Source organism: Trichechus manatus, unplaced genomic scaffold (genome assembly GCF_000243295.1).
Source record: "Trichechus manatus latirostris isolate Lorelei unplaced genomic scaffold, TriManLat1.0 scaffold00020, whole genome shotgun sequence".
Classification (NCBI taxonomy): domain Eukaryota; kingdom Metazoa; phylum Chordata; class Mammalia; order Sirenia; family Trichechidae; genus Trichechus; species Trichechus manatus.
The window spans coordinates 22,643,503-22,665,835 of record NW_004443956.1 but is presented as its reverse complement, the minus strand read 5'-3'; the positions used below and the strand labels follow the sequence as shown (position 1 = coordinate 22,665,835).

Sequence of the window (22,333 nt, the reverse complement as noted above, 5' to 3'; positions counted from 1 at the left end):
CCCTCAGCATTACATTTTGGATAGATGAATATTTTCTCTATCTGTTGAATCAGCTATCTCTATCACGCCTAATTTGCCTAAAATTCATAACTCGTGAGTCAGCTGAGCAATCACTGTCGGAGCTAAATAGCTGTCCTCATGAGTGGACGCTGGCATGTGATATAATTTATCAGATTTATTTATTCTCCAGGAAGAGTTTTTATCATGGAATCAGTGGAATATCATTTACTGAGCATTTAGTATATACTCTGATGTCCTTATTTTGGTAAAGTCAGCAAAAATGAGGGAAACCCTCAATGAATTGGATTGACACAATAGTTACAACAGTGGGTTCAAACATGCCAACCATCACGACTCTGGACCTGGCAGTGCTTCCTTCTGTTATACATAAGGTAGGAGCTGACTCAATGGCAACTAACAACAACTATATATATATATATGCTATAAATTGTGTCCATAATCATGTATCGTCTCATTGGGTCCTTATAAGGACCCTAGGAAGCAGGCAAAATAAGGCACATTGTAGAGATGAGGAATGATGATGGAGGTGAGGGATCCCAGAAGTGGAAGTGCTGAGATGGGAGCAGAGTCCCCTGACTCCAAATGATAGCCTTCCTCTTGGCTTACCCTCAGCAGTGCTCTATTTCTCTGCTTGAAACTTTTGACCCAACATTGAGATGGTTTAAGGAAGGAGAACAGAAATGCCATGAGTTATAGTTCTACCTACAGTTGTGACATGTTTCACACTTAAAATCAAATCACAGCAAAAACCCTGTACACAAGTCCACGAGGGACAGTTACGGCTGCTGCATGTGATTGCTGGATATTTCTGATGAGACTGGCTGAAGATAAAGAAGTTCACACCATGGAGCTGAAACAAACATCTCTCTCTGTCTGTATCTCTCTCTCTCTCAATATAAGGCCTTAAATTTCTTAAGGTAAATTTGTTTTTCGAAGAAGCCAATTTCTTTGCATAATTATCACTGTAAGTCTGCTGTGTAGGCACTAATTGCCAGTTATTACTTTGGAAGACAAGGAGGATCACTGGCATAGGTGAGACTGTGAAGCTGTAGCACTTCTGAGGTCCATTTGGTTTCCATTCTTTCTGATTTACCCACTTGTTAGCAGAGCAGAATTCATCCATTTGTTTCAGATTTTTTTTTTAATTCATAGATTACTTTTAAAAAAGAGATTTTATTTATTGTAGCCTTGTCAACTTTTGAAAATTTTGAAAAAAATTTAACAACTGAAGAGGAGCAATTATGCAAACTTATGAACTTGAACCATGTCTTTTGATTGAATGAAAGTTTCTCAGAGTAAAGACAGGTAACTCCATGACTTACTGGATTCATTGGAGAATTTTCTGCTATTCCAGTAGAGGGATTTATCCCCTTTATAAAGACAGAGTCCCTGGGTGGTACAAATGGTTAACACACTTGGCTGCTAGCTGAAAGATTGGAGATTTGAGTTGACACAGAGGCAGGTGGCTCAGAAGCAAGACCTGGCAACCTATTTCCAAAAAATCAGCCATTCAAAACCCTGTGGAGCACAGTTATACTCTGACACATATGGGGTTACCGTGAGTCAGCGTCAACTCAATGGCAACTGATTTTTTTATAAAGCCACCTGTTTAAAAGCTGGTGGACACTCATGGTGTTTTCATGCCAGCTAAGGTGGCATTCATTGTCTAGCAGGTGGCAACTGAGAAGACTTTCAGCTTGGTTCTAATCATAATGACTGCCATGAATTAAGAGCTGACAACATGCCAAGTACCATCCCAATAACCTACAAGATATGAGTACTTCTATCTTCACTTCAAAGATGGGGAAACTGAGACTCATCCCAGGACCTGGCAGAATGAGGGATCAGCTGAGATCACCTGTTCCTATGTCTATGCTCCTAACCACCCTACCCCATGGCAGTCTTCATTTCCAGATTCTCAATACTTTTTACTTTATTTGCCTTTTATGCAAATATAACGTTTGTTTAGAATTTACTTCCTCCCCAGTGCCTCCCAACTATCCCTACCTTTTCTTTCTAGCTGCCAGCAACTCCACATTCAAACCCTTTTGATCTCAGAGGTAATATGCAGTGGCCTCGTTATTGCACCTCCTCTCATTCCACCGTCAGAATGATCCTCCTGCAGCAGTTCTGCTCAGGACGCTGCCATGCTCAGAAAACTCCCTGGGCTTCTCAGTTGCCACCCAAAGAAAGCCATGTCATCATAGAATTTGAAAAATTAAGGTAACCTTAGAAATTTTTACATTTATTCTCCTAATTCTGTGGTTGAGGGACTGATAGCAGTCAGATTCGGACACTAGCCTGATGTCCCACTTCAAGGCTGTGACAGAAATAGAAATGAATGGCGTTCCTGTGCTCAGGGCAGTCTTGATCTGCTCTTCTAAACCTCCATGCTGCTGCCCCATATGCCTGGTGCTGTTGGCTCTCTGTGGCACCTTGCACCGGTCAGTCACCCTTAGCCATCTTTGAAGTCTTCGTCTACAGCACGGGAGGATAATAGTTCTTGCTTCATAGTGTTGTGGTAAAGACGAAATAAAGCGATGCACACAAAATGCCTGATACCTCCCTGGGGTTTGGTAAATGGATCCTAATCCACTTCAGAAGTGATCTCTTGCTATTATTCCTCTAATTCCCATAGTATTATTATTATTGTGCATTATTGTGTTGGTGGACATGTCTCATCTCCCCCTCTAAACTGTAAGAAGCTTGAGGGCTTGGAATCCTGTCTTATTAATTATCTATCTGCCATAGATAATCATCTACCGTAGAGTTTCTAAGGAGTGGCTGGTGGATTGGAACTGCTGACCTTTTGATTAGCAGCTGAGCTGTTAATCCCTGCACCACCAGTGCTCCCTATCTAACATAGGATCTGGCAAAAAATGGAAAAACAATACTGTTCAATGAATGAAAAAGTTAAATTTCAACTCAAATAAAATTATTCCCATGAAAATAGCATCACCTCGTATGTGATACTAGTTGCTGTTGAGTCAACTCTGACTCATGGCGACCCCATGTGTGTCAGAGTAGAACTGTGCTCCATAAGGTTTTCAGTGGCTGGTTTTTTGGAAGTAGATCACCAGGCCTTTCTTCTGAGGCACCTCTAGGTGGACTGGAACCTTTTGGTTAGCGCCTGAGCATGTTAAACATTTACCCCATCCAGGGACTCCTCATACAAGATAGATGTTGTCTATAAGAAGAGGGCTCTCTCAATGAAATGCCTAATCAGTGAATACAGTCGTGGGCATTTTTACTAATTCTTTTTTTTTTTTAAATATTTTTTATTGTACTTTAGATGAAGGTTTACAGAGCAAACTAATTTCTCATTAAACAGTTAATACACATATTGTTTTGTGACAGTGGTTACCATCCCCACAACATGTCAACACTCTCCCCTTCTCGACCTTGGGTTCCCCATTACCAGCTTTCCTGTCCCCTCCTGAATTCTCATCCCTGCTGGTGTGCCCATTTAGTCTTATTTTGTTTTATGGGCCTGTCTAATCTTTGGCTGAAGGGTGAACCTCAGGAGTGACTTCATTATGGAGCTATGAGGGTATCCAGGGGCCATACTCTCGGGGCTTCTCCAATCTATGTCAGACCAGTAAGTCTGGTCTTTGTCATTTTTACTAATTCTTCTTAAAATTGGGAACACTCAATTTTAATATGTTTTGAGAACTCATCATTACCTTGTGTGACTACCTAGTATTCCATTGTATGTGTATACCACATTTTGTTTATCCATTCATCCATTGATGGACACTGACATTGTTTCCATCTTCTTCTATTGTGAATAGTGCTACAATGAACAGAGGTGTACATATGTCTGTTTGTGTCTCTTTTATTAAGTCTCTGGGGTATATACCTTGGAGTGGGATTGCTGGATCATAAGGTATTTCTATTTCTAGTTTTTTGTGGAAGCACCATACTGTTTTCCATAGTGGTTGTACCATTTTACAGTCCCACTAGCAGTGCATAAGGGTTCCAATCTCCCCACATCCTCAACAGCATTTGTTTTTTTGTTTTTTTTAATCAGTGCCATTTTAGCAGGGGTGAGATGGTATCTTATTGTAGTTTTAATTTGCATCTATCTGACGGCTAATGATCGAGAGCATTTTTCATGTGTTTGTTGGCAGCTCGAATGTCTTCTTTGGCAAAGTGTTTATGTCCATTGCCCATTTTATAATTGGGTTGTTTGTCTTTTTGTTATTGAGTTGTTGAAATTTTCTATATATTTTAAAGATTAGACCCTTATCAGATATGTTGTTGCTAAAGATTTTTTCCCGGTCTGTAGGTTGTCTTTTTACTCTTTTGATAAAATATTTCATTTTATGAGGTCCTAGTTACCTAATTTGTCTTCTGCTGTTTGTGCATTTGTAGTTGTGATTAAGAATCTATTTTTGAAAAAAAGTTAGGTCCCATAGTTTTTCCCCTATGTTATCTGCCAGGAACTTTATAGTTTTAGCTTTAACATTTAGGTCTTTGATCCATTTTGAGTTAGTTTTTGAGTATGGTGTGAGGTATAGATCCTGTTTAATTTTTCTGCAAATGGATATCCATTTTTGCCAACACCGTTTGTTAGAGACTGTATCTTGCCCATTGAATGGACTTTGAGCTCTTGTCAAAAATCAGTTGTCCATAGATAGGTGTATTTATTTCTGGGTTTTCGATTCTATTCCACTGGTCTGTGTGTCCATCATTGAACCAGTACCAGGCCATTTGGATTACTATGGCCATAGAACTGTGAGGCCTCCTACTTTGTTCTTCTTCAGTATTGCTTTGGCTATTTGGACCTTTTTTCTTTCCATATAAAGTTTGAAACACTCAATTTTAAAAGGCAGAGAACTGTACATTTAAAAGCCAAAGATTAGTGAGTCTAATTTTTCATTTCTTTAAATTAAAAAGAAAAAAACCTATGCAATTGAAATTAGGGCTTGTATACTGCTTTCTATTAATTTAAAACATTCTTTAAAATGTCACACACACACACACACACACACACTCAAAAAAAAAAAAAAAAACCTAATAAAGCTTTAGTTCCTAATAGCAATGATTCGCTGTTGGTAAGAATCTATATAGGCATCTTCCGGCAATTTTTCAACCAAGCATTCTTGAATTAATGCTAATGAAAGCCGCCCTTGCTTATTTTTCTATATGAACACTGAAATTGCAGCTGCCCACCACGTCTGCTGAGGGATGAGTGTAATAATTTTCAATTGGCCCATGAGCCCAAAGGGAGCCCCGAGAGCAGGAGATTGACAGATGCAGCATGGATTATCTTGTGTGTGAACTCAGCCCAATTTGTGGTTTGTTGCAGGTGCTAAAGAGATTGATATTGCTGCGACCCTGGAGCACTTGAGGGACCAGAGACCAGGCATGGTCCAGACAAAGGTACTGTCAATCAATCCTCCGGGATCATAAATACATTATAGGTGTCTCCTGGCGGTTGTTTCATGAGGGAAGAGGGAGGAAGGAAGGATAAGGCTTAATTTAATGTTCGTCACTAGCTGATTTCTCTGCTTTGACTATCTTCCAGAACAGTCTTACTTCGGGTTAAGATGGATCTAGCCCCTTCCTAAGAGGTCTCCTGGTGTTTCCTGAAACAACTCTAACATTTTCAAAATAAATACATGCCCTAAAATCTCAAGTAGTTGAAACCCAGTTAATTGGAACTCCCCATTAACCAGATTCGTGGGAAGGGAAGAAATATCACATCTTTATAGGAAGAGGCAAATAATCAGATTCCTCCTAGGGAGAGGCCTGAGTTGGCCAAACCCCTGCCCAGCCTCCTGGGCTTCCCGCATCCACAGCCACAGCTCTCCTGTGGTGGCCATCAGGATGGTGGTCATCAGAATTGTCCGCAGAGTACACGAGGGTCTTTGAGCATCCAAAAATAGCTAATTTGCATACTTACTGAAAGGCCAAGTTATCAACTACAGGGATAAAAACAAAGGATTGCTGGTTAACCTCGAGTTAACCGAACGAGAAAAGTGGATAAATATCTGTGTCCAGCAACAACAAAAGCTTTCACATATCTGTACCTTACTCATTAAACCTGTTGCGCTCAAGTCGATTCCGACCCATGGCGAGCCTACAGGACAGAGTAGAACTGCCCTGTACAGTTTCCAAGGAGCAGCTGGTAGAGTCGAACTGCCAACGTTTTGGTTAGCAGCCATATCACTTAACCACTGCACCATCAGGACTCCATCTGTACCTTAAATGTACTTAAATCATAAAATATAAAATCTTATCTTTCTCAGTGCATCCTTGATACTCCTGATGCTTATAGTGCCTACACAAAAGACTTAAAACTGTTACAAGATACCCCTGATAAATTGCTTCTTTATGTGTAAGAGGATTTAAGGCTATGTTTTAATATGCACAGTGAATGACAAAGCACTACTGTTAAATCAAGCCGGTCAGAGAGGCCTTGACTGTATTTTGTGACACGGCAAGTCACCCAGCTCCTGGACAGGGTCTCATTGTTTCCCTTTATAAAATGGAAGCAATTCCCAAGCCCTCTCTTTCTGTCCAAATGTTCCACTGTAAGTACAGTGTTCGAGTTAGAAGGGAGAGAGGTGCTATCTAAATCCCAACAGTGAAGGGGCTAGGCAGGTTACAATGGGCACGTTCTGACCTGGAAGATCATTTCTGAAAATACCTTCTTAGAGCCTATGGGGCTGTTTCTACATTGCTGTTGTCAGCCCCAAGCATTCAGACAAAATTAACTTAATTCTCTTACAGAATCACAAAACAATTCTAAATAAAACCAGAAGAAACCCCTTAAAGAGGCAAGACTTTTATCCTGGCCTTGACCTGTCCAGCTAGAAATCACACCTTTCCCAGTCTTTCCTTCTTGTTGTTATTAGACCCATGTGCCATCATCTGAGGAGGGAAAGGTAGTTTAAATGTTACCGCAGGCAACACTAGCAATCAGCTCGCTGTGTGTTAGTTAACATCTCTGTTCCTCAGTTTCCATATTCCCTCTGCAGCCCATGGAATTGTTACAAAAATCTTATGTGATTATTGTGAAAGTGCTTTGTAAATCATTTAAAAAAAAAAAAAGTTGTCATCAGGTTGATCCTGACTCGTGGTGACCCCATGTTTGTCAAAGTAGAACTGTGCTCCATAGGGTTCTCAGTGGCTTCAGGAAGCAGATTACCAGGTCTTTCTTTCCTGGCGCCTCTGGGTGGACTTGAACCTGCAACCTTTCAGTTAGCAGTCAAGTGCATTAACCATTTGCACCACCCAGGGACTCCTTGTAAGTCACAGCACACATTTTATTTATTTATTTATTTATTTTTAAGTGAAATAGTTTTAGACTTTCAAAAACAGTTGCTGAAGCAACTCTCATATACTCTTTACCCAGGTCCCCCAAATGTTAACACCTTCAATAACCACAGTACAATGATCAAAACTAGGGAGTTAACATTGATGCAATACCATAACCAATCTACAGACCTGGGTCAAATCTCATCAGTTGTCTCACCAGTGATCTTTTTCAGGGTCAAGATCCAATCCAGGATCACCCATTGCATGCCTTTGTCATATCTCCTTAAACTCCTTTAATCTGGGACAGTTTTGATCGTGACACTTTTAAAGAAAATTCGCCTATTTTTAGCTGCTAACCAGAAGGTCGGCTGTTTGAATCTACCAGCTGCTCTTTGGAAACCCTATGGGCTAGTTCTACTCTGTCCTATAGGGTCACCATGAGTCAGAATTGACTTGACGGCAACGGGTTAACGGGTTAGCCAGTTTTTGTCGAACGTCTCTTGGTTTGGGTTTGTCTGATGTTTCCTCATGATGAAATTCAGGTGAAGAATCTGGGCAAGAATCGTACACAAGTGACGTTGTCTTTCAGTGCATCACATTGGGAGGCCCATGATGACGACATGTCTCATTACTAGTGACCTGCTACTTTGATTACAGTTAAGGGTGTGGCTGCCAGCTTTCTCCACTGTGAAGTTATTATTTTTCCTTTTATAATTAATAAGTATCTTTGGGAAAATACTTGAGACTGTAAATATCTGCTTGTTATCACAGTGTTGCCACAGAATGCTTTGTAAAGGTTATGAGGGCTATTAAGAGAGGAAGTAATTCAGGTGACAGCTGCTGAATCAGTGACAAGTGACCCACAGGTGTGTCCCATGGGATGGTGCATCTCATTGGCATGATCTTGTCTCTGTGCGGTGTCGACTGGTGGGAAGCAGGTGACCTTGTTAAGTCTCAGAGTGCAGGTCAGTTCCCTCCTTCGCTACTAGCCCTGAACCCCTGGGTTTTCTGGGCCTGAGAACCACCAGCATGCCCAGAGCTTCAGGTGGCTTTGAAGTGTGCCAGAAAAAGCTGTGAACACTAGAAGAACACGGACATTATGAGCAGAAATGATAAGCTTACTTCTGCCCCCGACAAATCTTGACTCCACATCTCCATCATTACCTACTATACAGATGTTGTTGTTAGCTGCTGTCGAGTCGGACCATTGTGATTCATAAGGTTTTCACTGGCTGATTTTTGGAAGTAGATCACCAGGTCTTTCTTCCTAGTCCATCTTCATCTGGAAGCTTCAGTGAAATCTGTTCAGCATCATGGCAACACATAAGCCTCCACTGACAGATGGGTGGTGGCTGCACATGAGGCCCATTGGCTGGGAGTTGAACCCAGGTCTCCTATGTGGAAGGCAAGAATTCTACCACTGAACCACCCCTGCCCCTCAAATTTAGGTAATTTCCAAAAAGTCTTAGATTCCAAACTAGTTCCTTCTCTCTTTGCCTCTATGTACATCTGAGAGATGGTACAAGTAGGCCCAAAGAATATGAACTGACTTTAGTATTGATCTAGGCACAGTCATTAGGAAGGCATATCTTCTTGTCAAAAAAGAAAGGAATTGCCTCATGCATTGCCAGGGGAACACTGCTCAGCCCTCTGCTGCTGGCGTTCTGTTTGCCCAGGCAAGTCCTTCTTAACACACTACCGCTGAAGCCAGGAAGTGGGCACCTGAGACCCTGCCTAAGGTCAAGTGCTTTGGGAATCATCAAAGACAGAGTGAGCTACAATCATAATTATGTGTCATGTATTTAATAATACTCTTAATTTTTTTAGTTGTGAATTGACAAAATTTATGTAATGTGTATAATGTGGCACTATCCGCCAGATTATTTGGCAGACTAAAACCCCAATTCCCTGACGCCTCCAGGTAACAGAGAATCTGTCTGATATGTAACTTAGGTTTGGGAGTGGTTATCTATAGGGATTTACCTCTTCCTTAGGTTGGGTTTTTAAAGTTGACTTTCTACAAATATGTACATAAATTTAGTTTGAAATTTTAAGGTCTAAGAAATAGTGAATATATCCAAGTCACCATTCTCTCCTAACTCATTACTGCTTTGCTCAGCATTACCCTGTGAGATTGCTGACTTCCCCTTGAAGTTCAGTAACACAAAAAAGATAGAAAAATTATTTGAGCAAAGTAAACCAGATGCTATTTGTCATGGATTGAATTATGTCCCCCCAAAAATGTGTTTAACAAGTTGGCTGAGCCATGAGTCCCAGTATTGTGTGATTGTCCTCCATTTTGTGATTATAGTTTTATGTTAAGAAGATTAGGGTGGGATTGTACAACACCCTTACTAAAGTCACATCCCTGATCCAATGTAAAGGGACTTTCCCTGGGGTGTGGCCTGTACCCACTTTTTATCTTATAAGAGATAAAAGGAAAGGGAGGCAAGTGGAGAGTTGGGGACCTCATACCACCAAGAAAGCAGTGCCGGGTGTAGAGCGTGTCCTTTGGACCCAAGGTTCCTGCACTGAGATGCTCCCAGACCAAGGGAAGACTGATGCATCAGAAGGACCTTCCTCCAGAGCCGATAGAGAGAAAGCCTTCCCCTGTAGCTGACTCCCTGAATTTGGACTTGTAGCCTACTAGACTGTGAGACAATAAATTTGTCTTTGTCAAAGCCATCCACTTGTGGAATTTCTGTTACAGCAGCACTAGATGACTAAGACACTATCAGATGGATTCCAATTCATGGTGACCCCATGTGTGTCAGAGTAGAATTGTGTTCCACAGGATTTTCAATGGCTGATGTTTCAGAAGTGGATCACCAGGCCTTTCTCCCAAGGCGCTTCTGGGTGGAATAGAACCACCAACATTTCAGTTAGCAGCTGAGCATGTTAATTGTTTGCACAGGGACTCTAGTTGGCAAAGTGGTACCGTGCAGTTTGAGTACTCCTTTCTCCAAGCCAAGAGAAGAGAATCTACAGTCCGTTCGTTTTTTATAAATTTAATCAAGTCACATAATGTTTAACTGGATACAAGTAAGGACCAATTAAGACCATGCACCTAGGACAGGGTAGAGCCTCCTGACACCTTGAGAGCACTTTGAGAAAAGGATACTTGGGCTCCTCTGCCCAGACTGACTCAGAATTTCATTTTTATGTTAAAAAAAAGTCACAAGATAGCTCTGTTTGCTCCTTGGAATGTATTTCAGTCAGGCACACAGTAAATTAATGAGTATGTGATTGAGCAGGACAGTATCAAACCTGAGAAATGATGCAAAGGCACACAAGACACAGTCGCTGGCCCCATGAGCCTGGTGGTCCACCTTAGCGGATGAGATCCAGACACATGGAAAGTTAAACAGCAGCACAAGGGTTAAAAAAAAAATAGGATATCACTAAAAAGAGACGTCACATATCAGTGCATGAAATTGTCCACACAATTTCAGTCACTGTACACCCAGAACAGGCACTACAGAAGCTTATTTTTAGAACGAGGGAAGAAATCACAGGATATGGCTAAAATAACACATTTGAGAAGATGAGTGAATCTCTTCTCCGTTATGTGTGTCTCGTAAACAGATTCCTTCCTTCCTTCCTTCACCTTTAATGTATCTCTGTGGAAGTTACCATTTTAATCACAGGTCTTCATGCTTCCTTTCTATAAGGATACTTATTCTTTTACCTTTGTCACTTGTAGAAATAAAAGCCACAAGCAGTTTGTTTCACAACCAAGAAATAATCATGTTGTCTTTGCCCATATGAAATACTATATGTGTAGTATATGTATATAGATATAGTATATAGATATGTAGCTAAATATTCATGACTTGTCTGTCAGTTTGTTGTACTATGGTGGCTTGCATGTTGCTGTGATGCTGGAAGCTATGCCAGAGTATTTCAAATACCACCAGGGTCACCCACGGTGGGCAGGTTTCAGTGGAGCTTCCAGACTAAGACTAGAAAGAAAACCACTTCTGAAAATTAGCCAATGACAACCCGGTGGAACACAACCCAACATTGTTCAACTCGCTTGCTTTGGACCATAATCAGGAGGGATCAGTTGCTGGAGGACATCATGTTTGGTGATGTAGAGGGCCAGAGAGGGTGTGGGAGAGCCTCAGTGAGATGGATTGGCATAATAGTCCCAACAGTGGACTCGAGGATGCTGGAAATCATGAGGATGGTACAGGGACAAACAGTGTACATAAGGTCAACAGGAGTTGGAGCTGGCTGGACTCATGCAGCTAGCAACAACAGATAGGTCAGTAGGTCGGTAGGTAGAGAGTTAGAGAGAGAGCTTAATGCACCACTTTCCCAACCTGCCTCTTTTCTGCATTTTAATTTCACCCTTTCTAGTTTCCTACTCCACAAGCCCATTGTCCTAAATGCCCTAACTCACCTTCATCAATCACGCCTAGACATAAATCATAAGTTCCTCGAAACAGGTAATTGGTCTTAGACATTTATATCTCCCCAGCCTAGCACAGTGCCTGAGTCAACCAAGTATTGATTGAATCAAGTTTAATTCAGTTCATACCCACGGACTGTCCACTCTTGTGCCATACATCTTGCGTTCATCAAAACCCTTCCCACTCCACTGACATTGTGTATTTAATCTCTATCTCTCTCACCTTCCACCCATGTACACACATAAATGTGCAAGCACACACAATGCCCCCCCCAAAAAACTGGTTGTTGTCAAGTCAATTCCAACTTATAATGACCCTGTAGGTCAGAGTAGCACTGCCCCGTAGAGTTTCCAAGGCTGTAAATCTTTACAGAAGCAGACCCTTTACATCTTTCTCCTGCAGAGCTGCTGGTGGGTTCGAATCGCCGACCTTTCAGTTAGCAGCTGAGTGCTTAACGACTGCACCACCCAGAGCTCACTACACATTGCCTACTCCTTCCTTTTCACCTGGCTTTATTAGCAGAGATCGGAAGGGTAGCTAGGGGCTGGCCGATTTTGGTGAAAAGAGAAGCTGAAGATAACAGACACAGAAAGATACTTTGTCCTAGTCCCCTTAAAAGAGAAGAGCTAGAGGGAAAGCAGAACTCTGTACATGACAGATGGCTAAAGTAATACATTTGTTGTGTCTCTCTTTAAAATCAGGAATGACGATCATTATAATAATAACAGTTCATATTTGTGTTAATCTACCCAGATCTTTGTTTGGAGCCAGAAGGATTATAAATATAAATAAATACCTGTCTAGTCCCTTACAGTTTCCAAAGTACTTCCATCTAATCCTCACAGCCCTGTCAGGTGAGCATAGCAGGTTTAATTTTCACCATTTTATATGTGAAGGTCTCAGAGAGGCTCAGTGACTTGCCCAAGGCCACACAGCTTACAAAACATAGAGCTGAGTTCCAAATCCAGTTCCCGTGTCTCTAAGTCACACACCTTTTTTTTTTAGTGTACAAGATGACTATACTAGATAGGACTCTCAACTATTTCTTTTCCTTGTTTCATCCGTAAATGTCCAAAATATCTGAAATTCTGTAGCACTGTGAAAGGCAAGGAGCCTCTGGAGTCACCTTATTCCTTTCTGTTGGTTTTGGGTGACCTGTTGGGAAAGAGGAGGGTAGTTGACTGTTGTTGTCATTTGCCGTTGAGTCGGCTCTGACTCACGTTGACCTTACGTGTAACAACAAACCCTTACCCGGCTGTGTACCATCTTCATGGTTGTTGGTGTGTTTGAGTCCATTGGTGGGGCTGTTGGGTCGGTTCCTCTCATGGAGGGTTTCCTTCATTTTCACTGACCCTCTGCCAAACATGATGATCTCTTCTAGCAATTGGTTTTCCCTGATGGCGAGCCTAGAGCACACTAAAGGGGGCCTGGGACTTGTTAGGCCCTGGCCAGTACCAACCACCACAAATAAAACCCCTGATGTCAGGAACATGCTAGTCCAAAGGACTAATGGACCATGTGAACCACAGCCTCCATCAGCCTGAGCCCCGAAGAAACAGGTAGTTCCTGGGTACTACCACCGACCAATCTGACAGGGATCACAATAGGGGGTTCCAGACAGTGCAGGAGAAAAAGGTAAAACAAAATTCAAAGCCACAAAAAAAAAAAAAGACCAGAGTTGCTGGTCTGACAGAAACTGGAGGAACCCCCGAAGCTACGGCCCCCAGACACCCTGCTAACTCATAACTGAAACCACGCCCAAAGTCCACTTTTCAGCCAAAGATTGGACAGGCCTATAAAAATATGAAAGAGATCCATATTTATGCCTATTCCCAAAAAAGGTGATCCAACTGAATGTGGAAATTATCGAACAATGTCATTAATATCACATGCAAGTAAAATTTTGCTAAAGATCTTTCAAAATCGGCTGCAGCAGTATATCAACAGAGAACCGCCAGAAATTCAAGCCAGATTCAGAAGAGGATGTGGAAGCAGGGATACCATTGCTGATGTCAGATGGCTCCTAGCTGAAAGCAGAGAATACCAGAAAGATGTTTACCTGTGTTTTATTGACTATGCAAAGGCATTGGACCATGTAAATCATAACAAATTATGGATAACATTTCAAAGAATGGGAATTCCAGAACACTTAATTGTGCTCATGTGGAAACTGTACATAGACCAAGAAGCAGTCGTTCAAACAGAACAAGGGGATAGTGCGTGGCTTAAAGTCAGGAAAGGTGTGCGTCAGGGTTGTATACTTTCACTATACCTATTCAATCTGTATGCTGAGCAAATAATCTGAGAAGCTGCACTATATGAAGAAGAATGGGGCATCAGGATTGGATGCAGACGACACAACCTTGCTTCCTGACAGTGAAGAGGACTTAAAGCACTTACTGATAAAGATCAAAGACCACAACCTTCAGTATGGATTACACCTTCAGTATGGATTACACCTCAACATAAAGAAAATGAAAATCCTCACAACTGAACCAATAAGCAGCATCATGATAAACGGAGGAAAGATTGAAATTATCAAGGATTTCATTTTACTTGTATTCACAATCAACACCCACAGAAGCAGCAGTCAAGAAATCAAAAGACGCATTGCACTGGGCAAATCTGCTGCAAACCTCTTTAAAGTGTTGAAAAGCAAAGATGTCACCTTGAAGACTAAGGTGTGCCTGACCCAAGCCATGGTGTTTTCAGTCACCTCTTATGTGTGTGAAAGCTGGATGATGAATAAGGAAAACCAAAGGAGAATTGACGCATTTGAATTGTGGTGTTGGTGAAGAACACTGAATACACCATGGACTGCCAAAAGAACAAACAAATCCTGCCGTGGAAGACGTACAACCAAAATGCTCCTTAGAAGGAAGGATGGTGAGACTATGTCTCACATACTTTGGACATGTTATCAGGAGGGATCAATCCCTAGAGAAGGACATCATGCTTGCTAAAGTAGAGGGTCAGCAAAAAAGAGGAAGACTCTCAGTGATATGGACTGACACAGTGGCTGCAACAATGGACTTAAGCATAACAGGGATTGTGAGGATGGTGCAGGACGGGGCAGTGTTTCGTTCTTTTGTACAGAGGGTCGCCATGAGTCGGAACTGACTGGATGGCACCTAACGACATAAAACACTGACACACTTGAGGAACGTGCTTCTTCATTCAATCAACTACAGGAGACCAGATGGGCAACACCTGCCCAAAAGCAAAGATAAGAAGGCATGAAGGGGCAGGAAAACTGGATGAATGGACACAGGAAACCCAGGGTGGAAAGGGAGTGGGGGAGAGTACTGACCAAAAAAAAAAAAAATGTGTCTAAGAACCCCAGGTCCCCTCTTTAACTACTGAGCTGTCTGTCCACAAACTGCATATGCCCCAATTCAACCTTTCCTTGCACCTGTGTCCTTCCAGTTGCCTGTCTAAGGCTAGCGCTCAGAGAGTCCATCCCTGGCTTACTGTCCCTGCTCAGTGTGGGACATGGAGGTGGTGAACCCAGACACACCTGCTCACCTGAGCTAGGTTTGCATCTCCTGCCTGGACATCCCTCCACACAGAGAGGAGGCAGCTAAGTGCACTGGAAGAGACCTTAACAATCATTTCCAATGGGTCTCACATTTTATTTTAATACATATTTTTTTAATACTTTCTTGTTTATAATATATCAACCCTCATTTGAATTTCCTATCCTTTAAAAGCCAAGCCAATTCTTGGAAGATCTTCAAATCCTCAAATACCTAACACAGGTATTTTAAAACCAGGAGGCTACAAGTCCTCGTAGCTCAGATGACCTCTTGTCCTAAAATCGACTGTAGACCAAAGTGGTCAACTCATCATTCTACTATTATTGTATTTTATTCCTTAATTATACTTCATGCCTGTTATTTTAATGATTCCCCTTAAAATAAATTCCTATTACAGAAGTGCTTCAAATGCTGGGCACTTCCCAGTCTGTATGTTAGATTCCTTCCCAGATGTCTGGGGTACTGATCCAGGTGCATTTGCCAAGGTGATGCTATTCAAAATGTGGTCCAGGGGTGAATAGGTAGAGCACAGGCATTTTTAGGGCAGTGAAACTATTCTGCATGATGCTGTAATGGTGGACACATGACCTTATGCCTTTGTCAAAACCCATAGGACTATACAACATGAATTGTGAACCCTAATGTAAGGAGCCCTGGTGGTACAGTGGTTAAGGTACTCAGCTGCTAACCAAAAGGTCGGTGGTTCCAATCCACCAGCTGCTCCACAGGAGAAAGATGTGGTAGTCTACTTCCATAAAGATTATGGCCTTGGAAACCCTATGGGGCAGTTCTGCTCTATCCTACAGGGTTGCTGTGAGTTACAATCAACTCGACAGCAATGGATTTGGTTTGAGTTTTTTTGGAGTGAGGGCCTGTCCAGGCAGGAGATGCAAACCTGGCTCAGGTGAGTAGGAGTGTCAGCAAAAACAAAGGTTACCCTTCAAGAGATGGGTTGACACATTAGTCAAAACAAACAACCATGTAAATAATGGACTTTGGTAATAATAACGTGTCAAAATTCGTTCACCAACTGTAACAAACGTACCACATGAATGCAAGATGTTAATAATGGGGGAAACTGTATGTAGGGGGTAATATATGGGAACCTCTGAGCCCTGGTGGTGCAGTGGTTAAGTGATATGGCTGCTAACCAAAAGGTCAGCAGTTCAAATCCACCAGCTGCTCCTTGGAAACCATATGGGGCAGTTCTACTCTGTCCTCTAGGATTGCTATGAGTCAGAGTCGACTCCACGGCAACGGGTTTGGATCTTCTTTTGGTACTTTCTGAGCATTTTTCTATAAACCCAAAACTGTTCTAAAAAATAAGGCTTATTGAAAAAGAAATGTGGCCTGCAGACTGCTGAGGGTGCACACACTGTTAGCCTTGGTGATGGAACAAGGAGCTGGCCCAGAACGTACATCATCTGGCATTCCGCTGACATTTTTCTTCTTGATGAAGGAGCAAGGCATCCTGGCACAACCTATCTCATCCTGGGCTGGCTCTGATAGCACAGCAGCCCTGCTGGGAAGAGGTTCCTCCGCTGTAAGAAACTTAGTCGCCCCTGCGCCAGCTAACACTCACCAGAGCCGCCTCCCCTAGTTTAGCGGAGCCCAGCACAGACTGAGTAAGTGCTGTTTCATTGGTGGCCTGGGCAGCCCATTGGTGACTCAATTGATCTTCCTCTCCTTTGGGGTTGTTATTGCTGTTAGCTGCCTTTGAGTTGGCTCCAACTCATGGATGCCGCATGTGCAACAGAACAAAACACTGCCCAGCCCTGTGCCTTCTTAACAGTCGTTGGTATGCTTGAGTCCGTTGTTCTGGCCACTGCGTATTTTGAGTGCCTTCCAACCTAGGGGCTCTTCTTCCAGCACTATATCAAATAATATTCTGTTGTGATCTAGGATTTTCATTGGCTGATTTTCAGAAGTAGATCACCAGGTCTTTCTTCCAAGTCTTTTAGTCTGGAAGCTCTGCTCAAACCTGTGAACCATGGGTGACCCTGCTGGTATTGGGAATACCAGTGGCATAGCTTCCAGCATCATAGCAACATGTAAGTCACCACAGTATGACAAACTGACAGATGGGTGGTGGCTCCTTTGGGGTACACGATCAATATTGGAACAATTTTAAAATGGTTACAATAAATACACCAACTATTTCAATTTTCCATATTCCACTTCCACTATGTTTGCCTATGAATATATATTATTATAATCAAAACATAGCTACAATTCCTCATTTTCCTTTTGTCACTTAACATTATAATATAAATATTTGACTTTCTTATTGGATTCTTTTAAATGGCTGTATAAGGTTCCAGTAAATTATATATAATTACTTACTTAGTCTTTCCTTTATTGCTGGCATTTGAATGTTTCCAGTGAATATTTTTGTGCTTATCTATTTTTCCCTTCTAAAGATTATTTCTTTAGGATAGATTTCCAGTGAGTCAAAAGATATGAACAGGTATATGACACTTAAAATTATATTCCCAAAATGTCACCCTTAATTTTTGCATTGAAGGAAATGACTGGCATTTTCATTTTATCGTGAAACCTTTGTCTGCCCATGGGCAAGTCACCATTTTGGGAAGAAATGGTCTAGTGTGGCTGCTTGTATGTAATAAAACTGGATCTGTAAGCAACACACTCCATTAAACAGTGATTCTGAGCAGGAGCTTCAGACCAGAATGCGTGTTGGCCAGCATGCTGATGGCCTGGGCTCGAGAAGCAGCCTCCAAGTGACTTTGAGAACCAGAGTGGGAGTGTAGGCTGTGTGCAGCAAGAAAAGAACATTGCACGACAGTGTTGGATACACCTGCCTTCTGCAGCTGTAATCCCAAAGCAATTATGAAGCACAGCATTAGAAGCATTCTAAAATCTACCTTGGTTACCTCTTTTAATAATAGTTTCTAAAATTTCCATTAAAAGTCTGTGTGGCCATACTAGCAAAAAGCACCATATTAGTACACAGCAAATAATTCCTTTAATGTCAGGTCAAGTGGGATATTAAAGGAGAAACTGTCTTTTGTCCCAAAGTGGGCATAAAATTATTTCACCTTTCTGTTGTTGTCATTTTAGCTCTTTTCTATGTTTCTATCATGTATGCAGGGCCAGTGGTGGTTCCGTAGTAGAATTTTCACCTTGCATGTGGGAGACCCAGCTTTGATTCCCAGCCAACTCACCTCATGTGCAGCCACCACCCACCTGTCAGTGGTGGCTTGCGTGTTGCTATGATGCTGAACAGGTTCAATGGCACTTCCAGACTAAGACCAGGAAGAAAGGCCTGGTGATCTACTTCCAAAAATCAGCCAGTGAAAACCCTATGATCACAGTAGTCCAGTCCACAACCCATCATGAGGATGGCGAAGACTGGGCAGGATTTCATTCCATTGTACACAGGGTTGCCATGAGTAAGGGGCTGACTCAGTGGTTGCTAACAACAAATTATGTACTGAACATCCAAAATGGAAATTAAAAATTATTTTTTATTTGGAGTTATCCTATTCCTTGAATTCTCAAAATATTTATGCTATCAATTTGTCTTTCCTTAGTCAAAAATTATTAGCTAGGTGATAGTTTGGATAATTTATGATTTTCTATGACTTGTCTGGTATAATTGAGAAGTACCTCAAAGCCTAAGTTACAATTTTATATTATAGAGTTTATATTATAGTGTATAACATATACATATACATAGTACATGCATAATATATAGTACATATAATATTTATATTATAGTGTTACAAATGCATTTAATGTATATAATGCAGTGTTATGGAGGCATTTATATGGAAACCAAAAAGAATAAGGGAAGAATGGCCATTTAACCTATGTGAGAAGATTTCAGGTTTGTTCTCTCTGCGTGCTAAGGGCTAGTCATTTAGAGGGTTAAACAGTCTTGACATCTTGAACATGGTACTCCGTTTCTATTCATTAACTACCACAGTTTTGTACACTTAAGGATGGTGTACACTTTCCTGCATATGGGTCTATGTATGTGAGTACAGTTGAACATACGCACATTTTAAATTAGAAAAAGCTGGAAATGAGATGAGATTTCATGGCAATTGGAACAAAACTGAGTTGGGCGGAACAACCTATTGATTTCAAAAGCAAACATAACATTGCTCTTGTTCATTTTTTGAGGACAGGACAAATTCAAGAATAGTTACAATCGTGCTTTTGGTAGTGGTCCTACCTGCATTCCTCTGGAATGGCAGTGACTGAAAGGTAGGAGTGTCACTGTGCTGTAGTTACTTCCTGTGCTTCCCAGTCCAGCCTGTGAGCCACATCCAGCCTCTGAATCCGACCGAATCAGCAGGATGTGGCCGGGCCTCTGCGAGCTGGGTTCACAGTCACTGTTTCTATTGGCAGCTGTTCCCCAGTGATAAAAGATGAGACTCTCCAGGATGAGAAATTTCAGCTAACATCAACATTGGGTCTGTTGTGTAAATAAACCTAAGAGCCTTTCATTCCTTTCCACTGAAATATGTGACTTGACCTACGCAGTTTTCATTTTTTCCTAAACAATTTCTTTCTGCAAAATAACACACCAGTGTTAAAGGTTGGGGTGGAAAGAAAACAACTCTTATTCACATCCACGTTTCCTTGTCTCCCCCCACAGGAGCAGTTTGAGTTTGCGTTGACCGCGGTAGCCGAGGAGGTGAATGCGATTCTCAAAGCCCTTCCACAATAAGCGTCGGATTTTCCTGGAGGGCTCAGAGGAGTCCCCCACTAACCCTTCTGAATGTTGTTGGGAACCGTGATATGACTTCAGTTGTGTGTCTCCTATGGTAACTGCATAGTAATAGGGTCTTTAAAATGCCTATAGTCAGTACAGTTTAACAATTAAAAATGTGTATTTTTGTTCAACCAAATAATAATAAAGAAAGATTCGTGGAAACATCCAGTTACGGGGGGAGGTCAGTTCATCTAAGTATTTTCACTTTTTGGGGAAAAAAATCACTTTTCCTTAAAGCACGCATTCACATTCCTAATTGCAAATAATGCCGTCTTAGTGATGCAGCTATTATTAGTACATTCTCCATGGTCTCCAAGGTGTGTGCTTGTGATCTGTAACTTCTGAAGGAGGAATCGGCTGTGCAGGGAGGGGCCCAAAGCTAACTGGCAAAGCTTTAAACGAAGGCTCCCAGGGGTAGAAATAGCATTTGGCATTTGTCTTTAGAACGATTTATTATTGGGAGAAACCACTGACTTATTCAGGAGTCAGTCAGAAGATCTATTAACATTCTATAGTGCTGGGGCAAGTAACAGTAAGGAAACGTCGCAGCCTTCTGTTCTGCTGACATACAGCTAGTTGGCGTGCCCCCATTGACACTGTCACTGGCCCAGATCAGCTTTCCCCTTGGCGCCTGCACAGAGGAGGGATTGCAGGGCTTTCCTTCTGTGGGCTGTCCTTCCTGCAGTCCACAAGGCCCAGGCACGCTTATGACACTTTCGCCTTTGTATTGCAAAACTGTTGATTGCCCCAACCTGGAGGCATGGTTTTTTAAGCTTGAAAATACTGATTTACACATTGCAAAAACAGATCTACCTAATGAACACTTCCTGTGAGATAACCAGAATTAGGAAGACAATCTAGGCATTTAACCATCACTGAGGGTCCCAAAGAGCTTATAAGCTCCAATCAAACAGCTGTGACTTCCTCCCAAGGAATGCTTCTAGGCCCTGCTGGCATCTAGAAAAGACCTGTGGATAGTTTCACTCATTTCCTAGACAGAAGAAAATGCAAGAAGAGCCACTTTTTTTTTTTTTTTTTTTTGCTTTATCTATGTGGAGTCCCTATGGGGTTCAACACTTAACACCCTTGGCTGTTAACCAAAAGGTTGGAGGTTCCGGTCCACCCAGAGGCTCCTCAGAAGAAAGGCCTGGCAATCTACTTCCAAAAAATCAGCCGTTGAAAACCCTATGGAGTGCAGTTCTACTCTGACACACATGAGGTTGCCATGAGTCAGAACTGACTCCACGGCAGCTGGTTTTGGTTATGTGAGATCATAACAATTGGAAAAAAAGTGAAAAATGCCATTGGTCACCTGTCACTTCATCCCAGGGCGCTAGGACTCCTGGAGTGACCAAAGTGCTCTCTTCACTGACGCCCACCAGTGACCTCATGTAACGGCCAGCGTGGACCTACACACTTAAAGCAATGACCTGAATGTGCCAAAATAACACTGAGCATCAAATTTACCCCTCCCCCCAGAAATGGAAAAACTCATTAAGCTCAGAATGGTGACATCTGAGGAAGCATGGGGTGTTCTCTGTGTGCTGCAGACTTTATTTGCAGGGTTAGGCACAAAAAGACATGTCCAGTAGATTTCCATCCTGCTCTATTCCACATCATTCTTTCCATTTTAAACGCTACATTTCAGAAAGTGGTAACATAGGGAAAATGGGCTAATGAATGGGAAAAGAGATGTCAAAATATTGTTTATGTCTTTAAATGGTATTGTACTGTGTATCTGCTTTAATATATCTATCATTACTTTTCCAAATTTTTTTCTCTAACTGGAATTTAAATAATAAATAGAAACTAGTTTATCTGAATATAGAAAGCATATACCTACTTGTAATTTCTAACTTCTTATATTTCAAAAGAAATCCTCCAGCGTGAGATATACATAGATATATTTAATTGTGTCATATTAAACTTTTGATTTCACATTGGAGTGGTCTTTATTTGAGGATGAAAGAGTAATTTTTTTTTGCTATCCATCTGTTTTTTTCCCTGGAAGTATTGATCGTTTAGATTGTTAAAACAGAAAGTGAACACTTCTTAGAACTCTAGATCGTATTGTTATTTTATTTGCTGAGTTAGATATGCACTAAGGGCTGGAATGTCGCTGAAATTTTATTTTTAGAAAAGTAATTAAGCAGTTTAATGAAAAGCTTCATACATGGCCTGTGCTCTAAGTATTGTCTTGCTCTTTTCTTGGACTTGCAACGGCTCGGGTTCAACATCCCACAAAGAAGCCATTAGAGGCACTCTCTTCCTTCCTCATTCCTGGTGCTGAAGGCAGGACATTCCACTACCTCATGTAGAGCAGGGACCCTATAACAGTGAGTCTCAAAATG

General features: G+C 41.6%; 1 protein-coding gene across 1 annotated transcript in view; it reads left to right on the top strand.

Annotated features, from left to right (window-relative positions):
* Positions 1–19,937, top strand: part of PTPRN2 (protein tyrosine phosphatase receptor type N2) — a 1,314,151-nt gene extending 1,294,214 nt beyond the window's left edge. Inside the window, exons 22-23 of the mRNA XM_004372789.1 lie at positions 5,333–5,406; positions 19,866–19,937. Of these exons, the coding sequence (XP_004372846.1) occupies positions 5,333–5,406; positions 19,866–19,937 (146 nt within the window). The remainder of the gene's footprint in view (positions 1–5,332; positions 5,407–19,865) is intronic.
* The last annotated feature ends 2,396 nt before the right edge of the window (positions 19,938–22,333 follow it).